General features: G+C 36.8%; 1 protein-coding gene across 4 annotated transcripts in view; it reads left to right on the top strand.

The window, feature by feature from the left end:
- ANKS6 (ankyrin repeat and sterile alpha motif domain containing 6) overlaps window positions 1–16,108 on the top strand; it is a 39,469-nt gene that overhangs the window by 7,216 nt on the left and 16,145 nt on the right. For all 4 annotated transcript variants that reach the window (XR_014953393.1, XR_014953392.1, XM_021528728.3 and 1 more), the window contains exons 4-10: window positions 951–1,155; window positions 4,575–4,681; window positions 6,102–6,250; window positions 11,839–12,049; window positions 12,654–12,703; window positions 13,718–13,921; window positions 15,747–15,912. Coding sequence is in view for 2 of the 4 variants with exons in the window: in XM_021528728.3 (XP_021384403.3) it covers window positions 951–1,155; window positions 4,575–4,681; window positions 6,102–6,250; window positions 11,839–12,049; window positions 12,654–12,703; window positions 13,718–13,921; window positions 15,747–15,912 (1,092 nt within the window). In the remaining 2 variants the exon portion in view is untranslated. The remainder of the gene's footprint in view (window positions 1–950; window positions 1,156–4,574; window positions 4,682–6,101; window positions 6,251–11,838; window positions 12,050–12,653; window positions 12,704–13,717; window positions 13,922–15,746; window positions 15,913–16,108) is intronic.

Below are 16,108 nucleotides of genomic sequence, written 5' to 3'. Positions count from 1 at the left end.
ACACACAGTCAGAGATTTTTATTTCCTTTATCTTCTTCCCTGCTTTTGTCTGCTATAGGATATTAAAAAAAAAAAAATACAGGACATAGGTGAGCTTAAGCTTTCAGTTTAAGGTAATCCTGACTACCTCATGTGTTTTTTAAAAGCGGTCTTACTTGAAGATTTAGAAAAAAACTCAACCTTGTTCAAATATGTTCAGTTACATATTTCATACTCCCTTTCATAATGTAGGCAAGAACTCAAGTGTCTACCAGCTCCTTTATGTGGAAACCTGAACATTAGATTAACTTTTAAAGAACTGTAAAGATGACTAATGATGACAAATGACTTTACTTTTGAGCAAGGAGTAGGAAAGTTTTGTATTGGAGATGTAGTTCGAATACTGGAGGCGGAAAGAAAAATCATTTGGAATATAAGAAAGTCAAGTGCTGGAATAAACTTCTTGGGAGCTTGTGGAATTCTATCAGTAAAGGTTTTTAGGATCAGTGAACTGTCTTTGTAAGAGGAACTTATTGGTCAGTGTGAGATGGGGCATTATTCTATCTGTTTAAGGCAAAGGATGACCTCCACAACCTTTTAGAGTGCCTTTGAACCCACCTACTTTGATTCTAAAATCATTGATTCTGTGATTGAGCCTGTGGAAATTGAACAGGGATCTTTGAAGGAAAAATCATGGTGCCTGAGCATCATCAATTTTCCTTGTATGACATCATCTTACAGCAATTTAATCAAAATATTCCCTATTTGTGTCTTCACATGCAGGATGTACTGCAGTTTATACAACCTTCCTTAGTCAATCATTTCAGAAAATAATTCTTGTAATGGTGTTGCACTGTAAGTGTACAGGTAGAGGAAATGAGGAAAATACAGTGCCTCATGTAATTTTATGTATGCTGGAAAGATGTACTAATTAACTAACATTTAGGTTATGTTTTATCACTGTTTTGCAGGAAACTTTCAGCTGGTTAAAGAGATCATTGATGAAGATGTGAGTCAGGTTAATATTACCAATGTTGATGGTGCATCTCCGTTAATGATTGCAGCTGTCACTGGACAGCTGCCCCTTGTTCAGCTCCTTGTTGAGAAGAAGGCTGATATTGATAAGCAGGATAATGTTCATGGCTGGACAGCACTAATGCAGGCCACATACCATGGGTAAGATATGTGCTCTCTTTGTGTCTAGCAGTAAAGAATTTTAATTTTTCTTATGTCCCAGTAGAAAAAAATCCTTTTTGATACTGTCTCTAGAAGCAGAGAGGTCAAGAAATCAAGAGACTTGTGCCCTCAGTTTCTTATAACTCTTGCACTGCCCTCAGCTTTCTGGAGAAGATCTGAATCACATTTTGATCACCACAATATAAGAAAGACATTAAACTATTATAGAATGTCCAAAGGAGGACAATACAGATGGTGGAGGACCTTGAGGGGAAGCTGTGTGAGGAGTGGCCTATTCAGCTTGGTGGAGAAGAGTCTGAAAGGAGACCTCATTGCAGTCTACAACTTCCTCATAAGGGGAAGGAGGAGGGACAGGCACTGATCTCTTCTCTGTGGTGATCAGTGGCAGGACCCAAGGAGATGGCCAGAAGTGTCAAGGTGAGGTTTAGGTTGGATATTAGAAAAAGGTTCTTCGCTCAGAAAATAGTGGGGCAGTGGAAAGAGCTCCCAGGGAAGTGATCACAGCAAAAGCATGACAGAGATCAAGGAGTGTTGGAACAAAGCACTCAGAGACATGGTATGACTCTTGGGGATAGTGCTGTGCAGGGCCAGAAGCTGGATTCAACAGTCCTTGTGTGTCCCTTCTAAGTCAGATGATTCTGTGATATTTGGACTTTAGAATGTGTAAAGCATTTGGGGAACCTGAAACAAGCTCAGTAAGTACTGGGAGTGTAGTGCTCCAGGCAGTCCCCGGGAGTCTTGGTGCAGATTTCAGCTTCCATCCTTTGATGTTTTTCAGTATTGTGAAAGATTCTATCAACCCTCCTGCCAGGGTTGTAAGCCTAAGTGAAGTTGTGACACTTCAAGGCAATCGGCCTTCCATGTGTCACATTTTCCAGTCATAAAACAATTCCTATGTTCTCCTGTTCAGCCTTTAGTTTTCATGGAGTTTTTGGAAGTGCAACTAAAATAATTGTCATTTTCTATAAAGCTTCTTTGTAAATCTAACTAGATGCTTAGGAGTCAAACTTCAGAAATTGCCTTCATGTGTGATATCCATCATATACTTAACACTTCTTGAATACAGGCTGTTAAGTTTAGGAAGGTGAACTTTTCTTCATTGTTGGCAATAAGGCCCTCAGCAAGGTGAAGGTTCTCTTTAGTGGTAGTGTATTAATTGTCTAAATGCAGGTATTCTGCACCAGATTTTGTTTTTAGTCAACAGATCTCATTGGACTATATATGTGCAACAAAGAGAAAAAATAGCAGGTCAAGTTGTCATTGCTTTGTGAAACTTTTCTGAAGTAGTTCTTGGGACCTTTATTGATAGTAGTGACAGACATTCCACAGAAGTCCACTAAGATCAGATTTTTTGCTGCAGCTGTCAGCCAGCACACAGCTGGAATAGAAGCAGCCAGCACAAAGTGATGGGCAAGGTTGCTGGCATGTCCCCTTACTAGTACTCAGATACTTGTTTATGGAAGCACACACCAAGCTGAGTCCTGCATGTGTTCAGACACTGGCTGTTCAGTTTTCTGGATGACTGGGTTATGAAAATTCCTTTCCGTAATGTATCAGTCAATCTTCATAATATAAAACTTTGTTATTTAATTTTGTTAACTATGCTTAACATCTGAGGTAGTGGAATTTTAGGAGTCTTCGGTATTGTTCATGCTTAAGTAAAGCTAGCTATCTAATGGACACTGGCTTAGTAAAAATACCAGAAGGACACCCCAGTCTTGGAAATAAGGGTGTGACTTCTTGGGAAATTGGAGCTATACATGAAGGATAAAGGATACCCCTAACTCAAGATAATCCCAGCATCACAGCCATCTATGAAACTCTCTCAGCGTTATCTGGTATCATAGGTAAGTAATGACAACAAGACTGACTCCAGGGACATCTGGATCAATACAAGAGCAGCGTGAATGCTGCAGGAATACAGTTGCTGTGCTAAGTTTTACTATGATGAGCCAGCATAGTATAAGTTAAGGTAGTACACTTGAAGTGTACAAGAGCCCTGTGTGTAAAGCCACATTCGCAGTGCCCCAGTGTGGGTGGAATACCTCATGTTCATAAATAAACACTTATCCTTGTAATTCTATATTTTGCATCTAAGCCTTTTTCTTAGCATGAAAAGTTGCAAATTTTCATAACATCTGGAAATCTTTAGGCGCCACAGAGCCTCAGCCTCAGGACCACCAATAGTGTGAAGGGTCTCAGGCTTGAAGGAGGGAGCAGGCAAGGTCTCTCTGAGCCACTAAAAAAATTGTCTCTGTGTGCTCTCAAGGTGCAGGACTGGAAAGCAGGATGGAGGGATGATAGTTTTTAAAGAAGAGTAGGAAAGTAATAGGAAGTATCCAATAAGCAGAATTTTTGTTAGAAGAGAGGAGTAACAATTGTCCTCCATTTCAGGTTGATTTTGTGTGGGGTGAGTTCAGGAGTGGAAATGTCATCTGAAAAAGAAATGGTGCTCTGAAGTGGAGATGTTGAGATCCATTTTTCAGCTTCATTATTAGAATTTGCAGTTACCTGTTGGTGCTTGAGAATGTTTTTTCTCTGTGTTGCTGATGCATGTCAGAATTTGATTTTATACAAGGTCAGTCACTGTTTAAGAGTTTTAATATTAAATATATTTTCCCTAGCTTTGTTGTCTGTTCAGTTATTTCATAGGCTGAATTGAAGTATTGTTTTTAACTCACAAGGCAAATCCGCTTATTTAGTCAGGTGTATCGGAGGGGAAAGGGGCTAACTGGAACAGGATGGTGAGTGTCTTTTATGCAGAGGAGCTTTTTTATGAGGAGCTTTTGTTGGAGGTGTTTGTGTTTGACATTTAATGCTGATTGTTTTTGCATTTTAAACACCTCAGGGAAGTGATAATGTGCCTTCTTAATTATAAAATTCATAGCTGTAATTAGGTGAAGTACTGTTTGAAGTTTATAAGTTATCTTCAGTCAGTTTGGCTTTTCTGTATGCAATTTTTTAATGTACAAGTTGTGAAAATGAGGTTGCATTAAAGTATTAGTGATGGCATATGATGACTACTGAAATGCCCTTTGTCATTCCATCTTCTTTTCTGCCCTAGGCATTAATTTCATTGGAAAGGTGTTTAACAGCATATTGCAGTCACTTCCAAAGGATCAGCTTAGGAAGCTGAGTATTCAGATTAGGCATTTAAGCTGACTTTTTGCATGTTGATTAATGTAATTCATTCTGAGTAAATGTGACTGACAAAGGACTTGTGGGAGCTTTTGAAGAGCTTGTGAACAAATTTTACACTAAGTTAGGTGTAAGATGTGTAAAATTGATCTCTGATTGAGAAACAGTGTTATAAAAGGTCGCAAATGGAGTATTGAGGGTTTCTTTCTTCATTTACATGGTCTTTAATGTGATCAATGACTTTTTTTCTTCCCTTAAAGGAACAAAAATGTTGTAAAGTATTTGTTAAATCAAGGAGCTGATGTTAACCTTCGTGCAAAAAATGGATACACAGCTTTTGACCTGATAATGCTGCTGAATGATCCAGGTACGCTATTTCAAAATGCTGTGGAGAAATGTACAATATAAACAAATGCACATTCCTTCCAATCTAGAAAATATATTGCAGTTGCTAGGATGTATCCTCTCATGTCTAGGCCAGACTGGACCAAGAAAAGACACTGTCTGAAAGTGGTGGGGTTTAATTTGTTAGATGAGTGTATACATTTATGGGATAGCAGATTTTGTGCGTTCCTCTTGCCTTTGGTTCTGAAGGTGATTGAAAACTGGTGTTTGTGTCACTAGAGCCAGCTGAGTGGCATTGGATTGTGGGGGTACTAGTATTCTGTAGTGTCATTAGCACAGAGCTATGAGCTGGAGCTAGAAATTGCCCCTTTGAAAAGAGCAGCAAAGAGACAGGACAAAGAGAGCACAGTAGGAACAGAGCTAGGGAACTTCTGGCTGAACCCCCAGCCTAACCTGTAAAGGCTAAGAATAAATCATACCTCATGGTTCAGGTTGTTTGTGTGGGAGTGCTGTAGGACAAGGCAGCATGCTTTGGGGAGGCTTGAATGAAACACATTTAGGTTTTATTGCAATTTGTTTTACATATATAATTTGTTGTTGTTAACCTTCCTTGGTACCTGAATTGATTTATAGGAAGCCAAAACCCACTACTGCTAATGAAGTCTCTGAATTTACACGTTATTGTGGTCTTGGTTACTAGCAGATTGTTTTCTGTGTCAAAAGTAGATCACTAATTGTACAATATTTTAGACAATAAATACAGACAATTATTTTAGAAGTAGCTTCTGTGACAGAATAGTTTGTCTTGCTACTTCTTTCTCTCTCGTTCAGTTCTCTCTGCCTTTCTGAAAATCCTGCCATGTACAAAATGTAGATATACAGATTTTTTAGTTTTGCTTTCCTGTCTCCTGTCATGCTTGTTCTTTTTTCATCCTCTTAGTTTTTTCTTACTTCTTTTTTGTCCATCTTTTTCTTACCATTTCTTTTCAGTCCCTTCATTGTCCAGGCTGAACATCTTCTTTCTCTTTGGGATTTACTTTCGAACTTCTTTTCTGGAACCTGTGCTTGAAGAAAGAATATTAATTTTTCTCTGCTGTCTTCTGTGCCAGGTGAGAAAAGGGAACATATCAGTATTGTTCTTTTCTTGTACAAAGTGCGAGAGGAGGCAGTACACTTGGTCACACATGACGGATTCCAGTAGCATGCTTATTTATATTGTAAAATACTTTTAGAGAGAGGATAAGACTGCAGCCCAAGTTGTGGGGGGAAGACATGGGAAAATAGGTCAAGAAAGAAAGAAGGTTTGGGGGTTCATCTACTTTGTGTTTGAGAGGTAGATCAATTGCTATGTATATGGGATTTACAGGGAAAATGTCAGTGCATCAGTTGTAATTTGGGAAAGCAAAACGGGCCAAACATTATCTTAATTTGCTTCCTTTTAGATACAGAGCTTGTAAGGTTACTGGCATCAGCATGCATGCAAGTAGATAAAGATAAGAATAAACTGAACAACAGATCATCTCTGCCTTGTTCCAGAAGTAAGCAATCCTTAAATGTCCCAATGTTGCCAGATGACAAAGGAGGCCTAAAGGTAAATATATTCATTTTTGATAAAAGCTCATTAATTCCTGTAATGTATAAGCAGAAAAAACAATTGCTAAGAATTGTTTTGGATCTAATATGTAACTGGGTTTGTTGGGGAGCTGTGTGTGTTTCTGAATTCCTTGTTGACAGTGTGTTCTGGTTTTGTGAGGCGTAGCATGTATTCAACTTCCTTTTGTCAGGTGGCAAAGCAGTGGGAAGAGTTTGCATTGAAGCATTTCAGTGCTTAGAAATAGATCTCATGATTAAGTGGAAGGTACTGTGTTCATAAATTTGGAACTCAGTTTCCATTATGATCTTGCTTTTAAATCTGGACAGAGGGTAGATTCTTTCACAGCCATAAATGGTAGCAGGCTGTTGATATTGAAAATGAAAAAGATCATAGCAGAGATTTTCATATGAAGAATTGTGGAGGAGTGTGCACTTCAGGCTTACATGTCATCTGGCATGCTGTATCCTTAACTCAGAACTGATGGTGGTCCGGTAGGAAACAACATGGAGTTAGAATAAATGTATGCCAACTAAACAAAGATATCACAACTTTCACTGACTGTTTGCAAAAGAGAAGGAAAAAGAGTTAGTTTTGTTGTTGTTGCCTATTTCCAGGCATCAGTTTATTAAGGTGAATAATCTTTAATTAAGGTGTATGTATGGTGTACCTCAGAATTTCCTGGAGTCCATGATGTTGTCCCTTAAGTATGAATATTACCAGGATCTTGAAAAAAGTCATGTTAATTTTCAGGCTATTTTTGACATGAATATTAAAGACATGAATAATAAATATATGCTTCAGCTCAAATCTGTTTTGCAGTTTTAACTATGAAGGAACATGTGGTTGTTTTCATATGATTATGCTATTATTCAATATGATACAACTTTGTTACCAATTTAAATGGACCTATTTTATTTAGATGGGAAATTGTCAGAATAGCTTTTGGGCTTTATGGAATACAGATGAACAATGGATTGGATTGCAGCCCTTGCAGTGTTATGACAAAAAGGCTTGAATTATGGTCATAAAAGATTGTTAGGTAAAAGAAAAAGATTTGTCAGTGATAAGGATATAGACTCAATTATTGACACAAATTTAATATTCTGGAATATTTAAGTATTTGGCCTCAAAACTACAGAATATTACAGTGCTTGCTAGTTATAATAAAACTTTTTTTTTTCAGCAGAAATTGTATTTTGTATAGTTCTATTATAAAAAATAACCTGTAAGCCTATGTAATCCATTCTTCCATCACTTCTTAATGTCTGACTATGAGTATCTTATTTATCTTACTCTTCTTACAAATGCTCAAAAAGGGTAAAAATGGTATTTTCAGATTTTCTGGCTGGAGGGCAATGTCATAACAGTCACATCTCTTTGGGCCAGCATGTGAAGATAGGACTGTGGTGAGGGGACCTCTCCTGGGATTAGTAGCAACAGTGTTTCTGTGTGGACAACTGCTCTGTGGTGAGCTGGAACTGTAAACAAAAGATACTTATGGGAACTTGGCCAGCACAGCATTTTTTTTGTCTAAATCAGTACAAATGACTCCGTGTGGGGTCTGCAGGATCATGGAAATGTAAAAGTGAGAGGGAATTCATAAGGCTCACTTGCCTTAACATCAGGAGACAGAAAAAATATGCCAAGAACATCTTTGACAGATGTTCAGTTCATTCTTCTTTCACGTGGTGAAGAAGAGCCCCTGATCCCATGTTTCTCCATCAGCACCCAATTCCACTGCTTGATGCTTTTTTTCACCCTGAATTTTTTTATTTTGTTGCCCATTAAATTGATTGAGTCTTGTTCAGTGATCATCTTCATTTTTATAAGAACTGTATAAATACTTAGAAAACTATCATATTCAGTTTTTTTTTCTAGTCTAAACTGATTAATCCAAATTTCCTTGACTGTATGTTTTGATTCCTAAACTTTTGACTATTTCTAGTTTGTATGTTATCTGTCAAGATGAGAATTCTAAAATGAGTGGTGAGATTCTGACTAGGGTCACAGTATCACTTAGTCACATACAAAAACTATGTCACAGTTGTGTTTCCTGTTACCAGTGAAATTCACTTTTTTTTTTCCAGCAGCGGTAACACTGTGCATCTGTTCTTAGTTTCTGCTATGTTGTGACTCATTTTTTTTTCTTTAGTACACCTGCTTTGTTCCTTGCTTTTTTTCCTACATTAGTACACTTGATTTTTTCTCGCATGCCAGCTTGACCTCTACTGGAAAATGTCAGTTTGGCAGTGTTTAAATTTAGAGTGTTAAAGGTACTTACAAAACTGTCTAGATGGATGTCTTCCATAGACTGCAGAAAAATATGTTGTATTTTATTGTTGCAGCTGTTAGTGAACATCCCCAAACCTATTGCACAAAGTATGTTCTCCCAATTTGAGATCAAATGATTCACAATTTGTCTTTCTTTGGCTATGGTCTTTTCCCTTTATTAATTTTACTTGAACCATATTTTTCTCAATTGTTTACTGAATGCTACATGAAATAGCAATAAAAGCTTTAATAAACTCAAGCTGCATTCCAACTTTTCCTCCCTTTTGCTCACTTGACTGGTAACTGTCGAAAAGAGATTCATTTGGTAGAGTTTATTTTCAACAAACCTATGCTGGCTGTGTCTTATGAGCTGTGACAAAGTTTTTTTATGCCTTTTCGTGGTAAGCATTTTGATCAGTAAATTTTCAGATTTTCCCTTTTCAGTGATTGTATATTTACCTTTTGCCTGATTTCTGTAATTTCTTCCATACTTTTTAGTGAAGATAATAAATATTAATTCAGAGATCATGTTGCCTATAATTGACCTGGGGTAATTTTAATCAATATTGTCTGGTTCTAATTTGTGTAAGCTCATTTAAATACCCTTGCTTTCTTAAGCAAATGCACATATATTCCTGCCTTCTTCCTGTTAATGGTACTCATACTAAAATACATGATTAAAATAGGCTGCTTATGAAGTTTAAAAAAAAAAAATGCTCTTCAGTCTCACCTCTTCTGTGATCACTTTTGTCATTAACTAATAGACTTTTTATTTTGTGATGTGTTTATTTTACTTTTAATTTGTGCGCATTATTGGCCCGTTCCTTTACCTGCTGATAACCTGATTCTTGACTTCTGCCACAAAAGAACTGTTAACTGATTTGTTTCTTACCATTTTATGGCCTCTGTGAATCAACACAGGTGGGTAACTAAGTCAACCACGAAGCCACAGCCGAAATGCAAGATTTATTTTGTTGCCTCAACGACAAGGCTGAGTGCCAGAGACACACAGGGATCCAGTCTCCAGTAGGCTTAGTTCATCCATAACTAAAGGCTTTGGGTGTGGCTGTGAGAGTGTGTTACCTCTACACAGGAATTCTACTTCTCCCATCAAGCAGATGATGAACAACACTAGGCATAATAAATGAAGTTTTGCACACCTACATTTTTAGCATTCCCAGCTGAAAGGTCACTTTGAGCAGGAGTCCTTCTCTCCTCCTATTTGATTTTACCCCTTTCCTCCCAACACCCTCAAAACCAAAGTTGTCCCTTTTCCATATGCAAAAAGTTTATTTCCGTTTTTTTTCTTCCTGCCTGTTCTTCTTCAGCAAGTTACACTCTCAATGTCAGTATTAGAGCAGTGTGAATTACCACATTCAGTTTTCTATTTTAGATCAAACTTTTTGAGGGCAGAGATTTGCAGTTCTCCCCCTTACTCTTTTGTTCCTAGCATTGCTACAAATGTCTAAATTGTAGACATTTCTGAAATGGCAACACCACTTTTCTAGTTCTTTGATACTGTTACCTTCTCCCACTGCTGCTAGATTTCAGCCTTTTTATAGACACTACTTTTGAGGAGAAATGAATTTTTGTTACTTGAATGCCTCAGTCTATTTAAAGCCCTTTATTACAGCTTCTGTACATGTGTGATGTGGTAGGGGTATATGGAGAAGCTGCAAACTCCTACAACACCGAACTAAACTCCAGAGATCAGACCATTATACTGTGAACATCAGAAGACAAGATGAACCTCTCCAGTGTCATTACTTTCTTGTCAGAGGGCAGTGGTTTTTTGTCTGGTAACATAGTGGCTGTATTTACTCCATTTTGGGGTAGTTTGTGGTGTGAGTGTATATTCAGGGAGCAGAAGCACTGTGAGTAGGAGTAACAGAGATGATGGGCAATTAGAAATGATCCTTCTTACAGAAGCAAGGTAGCTTCAGTGACCAAAACCAAGAAGTGCAAGTACTCTCTTTTGTCAGCTCATTGTACTCTGTGTTAAAACTAGATGAACTTCCAGTTCCTTTTGGAAGGTGAATAAATGCTGAACTGTGGGTTTTATTGCTTTCTCAGAGCTATTTGTATCTCTTGCCTTTTTTCATCAGATCTTTGTTGCTGAAAATAATGGAATCTTTATTAGTTGTGACTCCAAAGAGGTACAGGGGTCTGAGAACTCTATACATTATTAACATTCTGTGCAGATCTGAAATGTTTTTAATAGTCTTATACTATAAGGATTAATATGTAGAGGAAAAGTATAAGAAAGTCACAAAAACATATCAGTGAGTAGTTGAAAAATATTAAATGCCAAGAAGAAGGAAGAGTATGTATTGTGAGAAGGGGTTGTTACCTGGATTTGCTATCAACTAAAGCTACCCTGATGAAGTTGTAATGTTCTTTTGTAATATTACTTTAACATTAGTTTTTTTAAAAAGTATTCCAGAAAGGGAAGGAGAAACTTTACTACAAAATAATCAGAAGGTACTTACAATCTGATTTATGTAGAAGCTACATAATTTTTGGTGCAAATGGCATAGGTTATGTATAATCTAGAGAAATATCTTGCTGAAGACTTGAAGCAACTTGGACTATCTGCCTGTAAAAATGTGCAAGTCTGTGAATATTTGAATAAATTTTACATTGAGCAAAGTCCTTTTGCATAACAGTTCCCACGTATGTGATATCTGTATGGATGGAGGTTATAGGTACATAGTCCTAAGGTTTATGCTGTTTTCACAGCTGCTGTTTCCTTGCCTTGCTCTTTTTCAGTTTATCATCTTCCCAGTCTGGTTAAATTATCTTTATAGCAGCACTGTATGGATTGTTGATCTTTAGTTTGACAGAAATACTATCAGAACTCTTCCAGTTTGCCACTGATTTTGAAAATCTTGGTGCGAAGCTTTGATACACATTACATAAACTCATATGCACACCTCTAAAAAGCAGAAACTAGAGGTGCCACTCATTGATTCCAGAGAGAGTAAAAATCAATGGTGAAATTGGAAGTTAATGGGAAAATTAAATATTTTCTATGTAGCTGCAAAAATTCCCTATTCAAATTGCCCTAATACTTCTGTCTACTTTGGCCTTCCAGATACTGTGGAAAAACATTTTAAAATATTTTCCAGGTGAAAAATAATTATTACACATGCAAATTACACTGAAGGATTCTGTTGGTAATTGCAAACCACTTGAACATTGCTTTTTAGCTTATTTCAAAAACTCCTTGGTAAGGGTTGCTTAATTATGCATCTCTTTTCCTCTTTTTTTTCTTTTAGTTGGAACTAAATTGTTGTGTCTTCTTATCAATCTAGTCCTGGTGGAGCAGGATGTCCAATCGATTCCGCAAGCTGAAGTTGACTCAGACATTGCGCCATGGATTTCCTTCTAATCAGTTTGTGCCTTTTCCGGATGAGGCTGAACCATCATTAAATTGCACTATAAAAGTAACCTCACAGAGTGATACAGACATCTCTGGAAACCTTGATGCTGCTACAGCTTGGAACACAAATAACAAAGCTAGTGGTAAAGGCAAAATTGTCTTGTGGGAAATTAACTCTTGTGGGGTAGTCAGATACTATTTCTGATTTATTGGTTTAGTTCTACTTTAGCTTAATATAAATGAAAAAAATATAATGTATTTGTAGTCTGTAGAAAGAGAGATGGTCATACTTGTTGATCATGCTGAGTGCAGTAGCATTTAAGCAGGAAAATACTAATATAACCATGTTACTGTTCTTTAATAAATGCCATTAATGCAATTAAGACAAGTCACAGGTCTTAATGCAATTAAGACAGGTCACTGAAAAGTGTTAGTATCTTCCATAAACTAATTTATGTAAGGAAGACCAATTTATTTAAGCAAATAAATAAATAATTGTGAAAAGAAAGAAATTGGAAGAGCCCAGTTTGTAAAGCACATCTACTGAAATTGTGCAGCTCTCCATGAAAATCTGCCACTGTGTGCAATGCAAAGTTCTTGGCTTAACTTTAGCTGAGGTGCATGAGAGTGTTGCTGGAAATCTTCCTACTGAGGGTAAAGCTGTTGATTGTTTAAAATCAATGAGCTAGACTTAGAAATAGAAGTAGAAACATGTAAACAACAGAACATAATTTATGTATTTTTCAGGTGCAAACACTGTGAAAGAAGAAAAGGATGATGAATTATTGACAACTATGGTATGTTGCAGTGTTCTTGGTGTTTCAGCCTAATTCAGAGGGTCATGTAGCTCCCATAGCTTTTACAGTTTTTTGCCTCCTGTCCAAATTACGTCTAGAAAAAGAGCTTGTTTGTAGTCACTAGACATGAACTGGTAGGCTTTGATATATCAGTAGTTCTTAGACTAGAAAGTACTAAAAGTAGTGTGATATGGAAGCTGTACTGACCTCTTTCAACAGTTATCCATACCTTTGTTTGACCAGCAATGAAATAGTAAAATAGATGGAACAGCTGCTTAGTTGCTGACAAGCTCTATGAAGTGAGGAAAACATGAATAGAACCATGGTACAGTGGAGGTGTGAAATTACTGGTAGAAGCAACCATGAAAGATTTAGTTTGGGAGGTGTGTTTGTGTTATTCTATTTCTTCTTTTGTTATGCTGTAGCTTTATATTCCCCTTGACTTTGCCGTCTGGTGATGTCATTTAATTTGGCTGGTTATTATCTTCATGTTCTTTTGTAAGAAGTTTGAGTTCTTTTTTAAGAACTTTTGATATTACTGACTGATGGAACTCCAGGAAACAAAATCAGTTGTGTTTTTATTTCTTTCTGCAGTACACATGCATCAGGAACATGCAGTTGTTCACTGTTTTTAGTCATCCTGTCTGGGAATACAGAGAGGACTACATTGTTATTTCTTTGGAAATTGGTTGTTATTCTTGTGAAAGTCAACCTGAGCAACATTTAGCCCAGTAGAGGAAGAGACAGTTTCTGCCACATAATGAGCTATATTCATTGTATCAAATGAATAAGCATAATACTGAGGGGTGCCACAATGTTCATTGATTTTTCGCTTGTTATTATGTGTGTACTTCTCCTCAAATAGTACTTTTGTGTCTCATTTCTGTTTGTTTTAAGTGTGTTTTCATCCTTTTCCTTAACTTAATATTTTGAAACTACATCACCAGGTCCCAGTAACCTTTCTTAAGAAGTGACTCTTCCCCCCCTCCCCCTCTCTCTGTTCTCCTTTCTCAGCTGAGGAGTAGTGCTCCATTTACCAGGCTGCCCAGTGATAAGCTGAAAGCAGTGATACCACCTTTCTTACCACCCTCAAGCTTTGAGCTCTGGAATTCTGACCGAACCCGACTCAGCAAAGATGGCAAAGCTGAACAGATGAGAACTGCCTGGCCACAGAGAGCAATCAAGCATGATTTTAACAGCAGTGGGAACTCTGATATAGTAAGGAAACTAAATGTGTACGAAAATACTGTATTATGCCCTGGCCCTGTTGACTGGTGAGCCACTCTGTTTCTGATTAGAAATTACTTTTAACCCACTGTTTCAGCAATGGCTTGTCCTTTTAAGCAGTGCTGCTTAGGAAGAATGCACATCTATATGGAAGGAACATAATGAAACAAAAGTTCTGTATGAAGTGAAACATCTTAATTTGGTTTGGTTTTGGGGGTTTATTGATTTTGTTTGGTTTTTTGTTTTGTTGGAGGGTTTGTTTGGTTTGTTTTTTGGTTTTTTTTTTTTTTTGCTGTTAACCAGAACCGCCAACAGTGTGGTAGAAACTTCTCTGATTTGAAAAAAGGACCAGAGACAGTAAAAAAGAATAAAAATTGCTCAATTTTTAGGAACTGAGGAGGAGGGAAGAAATATCAGTAAGATCAATATACAGACATAATATTCTAAAAGATTAGTAATAGATAAAATTGTAGCAAGTAGTGATCAAGTGGACTTGAAGGCACACAGCTTTAAATTGGAAGTACTGTAAAACTAAGAAATCAAAATCAAGAAAAAGTCTTGATTATTTCTATTATTTATAGAAGGAGCTTGCCTGATTCTACAATGTTTTCAGTGAAGATGCAAGCTAAGAAAAAAATAGGTGGTTTGTCTTGAGATAGGAAATGAAACAACCTTGACAGCCTTCTCTTTCATAGTTTTAGAAAAAGGAGAAGTGCTTATTCCCCTAACTGTAGACTGTAATAGCTAGATGTAGAGAAGACCAGTCCATAACTGTGTTTCAATGTCAGTTCTAGACACGGGACAATGAAGACATTTAGGAGGAATTTTTTTATCTTTCCTTTTTTTGTGTGGACACTAGCTTAATACCAATAGAGGTGATTTAGGTGGAATAAGACAGACTAAGGAAAGTGACCTAGCAGGAAGGTTACTGTTTATAATCCCAAAAAAGATGGTTGTAATAACATAACTGCATGTGAATAAAATGAGGAGCAGGGAAAGTAGGGGAGGACTAGCCATCAGTTCTTCTGTCAGGAAAGAAGGGTCTTGCTGAGGGTATAGAAGGAGGGAAACAAGTCAGAGATGGAAGAAGTTATTTGAGCAACAGATACAAGAAACATTAAAAAGCTGAGCTGCAAAAGTTCATATGTCAGCTGGCTGGCAGTGGCCAATGGTGTAAAAGCAAAAGAAATTAAGTAGGATGTGGCTGAGGATTTGGGTAGTGTATAGCTAGATCAGTAGTGCCTCACTTAATAAAACTCAGTAAAGTGGTGCAGCTGGCTACATAAAAATGCAGCTGGTGGAGAGAAAGTTTATATCACTTCTAGCAGCTTAGTTTGTAAGAAACCAAGATATGATGGATGGGAAGGTGGTAGGTGTTTTGTAAGATGGGAGAGACAAAGCCAGGATTCTGCAGAAAAGAAATTTCATATGGGATAATTTTTTTTCTTCCCCACTGCTCATAATACTATGTATATCATGTCTTAGGTGCATCATATATGCTCATTTTTGTTGGCCAAAGATTAAGAAGAAATAATGGCTTAATGTGGTGTAATTTATCTCATTGAATAAATGTATTCAGTATATATATATATTTATTTATATATATATATATATATATATATATATATATATAAGAGGTGTAGTATAACAAGTGTGTATTCAATATATATGTATATGTAGAATGAGATTCTTTCTGATATCCCCTTGTTCTTCAGTGGAAGTTTCAGAACTTAGGGTAAATAAAATAGCAGTTGAAGTTTTCTCTTTATTTTTCTCAATCAAGAAAGAACAAATTATTTTTCATTTTGTTTTCCAGACATCTGTTAGCAAAGGTACTAGAACAGTCAAATTACCAACATTTGCAAGAAGACCAGCATCTCCTTCAAATTCCAATAACTTCAGTCATTCTCCCCATTCTTCTGGTGGATCTAATAACATTGCAGGAATTAACAGGCATGGAGGAGAACTGCATAACAGATCAGGTGCCTTTTTTAATAAAAAAGTAATTTGTATCTGATTCAGTTAAAAATTTAGTGTTTGTGATGATGGTATAAGATACTAAACCTTTTCTGAGCACTCCTACTATTGTAGAAACAAAGCTTATGTGAATTTAGTGGACATGGGATTTGACTTCAAACACCTACATAAGGGAGGAAGAGCATCACATCTGTTACAGAA

Source organism: Lonchura striata, chromosome 2 (assembly GCF_050655825.1).
Source record: "Lonchura striata isolate lonStrDom1 chromosome 2, ASM5065582v1, whole genome shotgun sequence".
In the NCBI taxonomy this organism is placed as follows: Eukaryota; Metazoa; Chordata; class Aves; order Passeriformes; family Estrildidae; genus Lonchura; species Lonchura striata.
The sequence above is the reverse complement of the archived record's forward strand: the minus strand, read 5'-3'. Positions and strand labels throughout refer to the sequence as shown.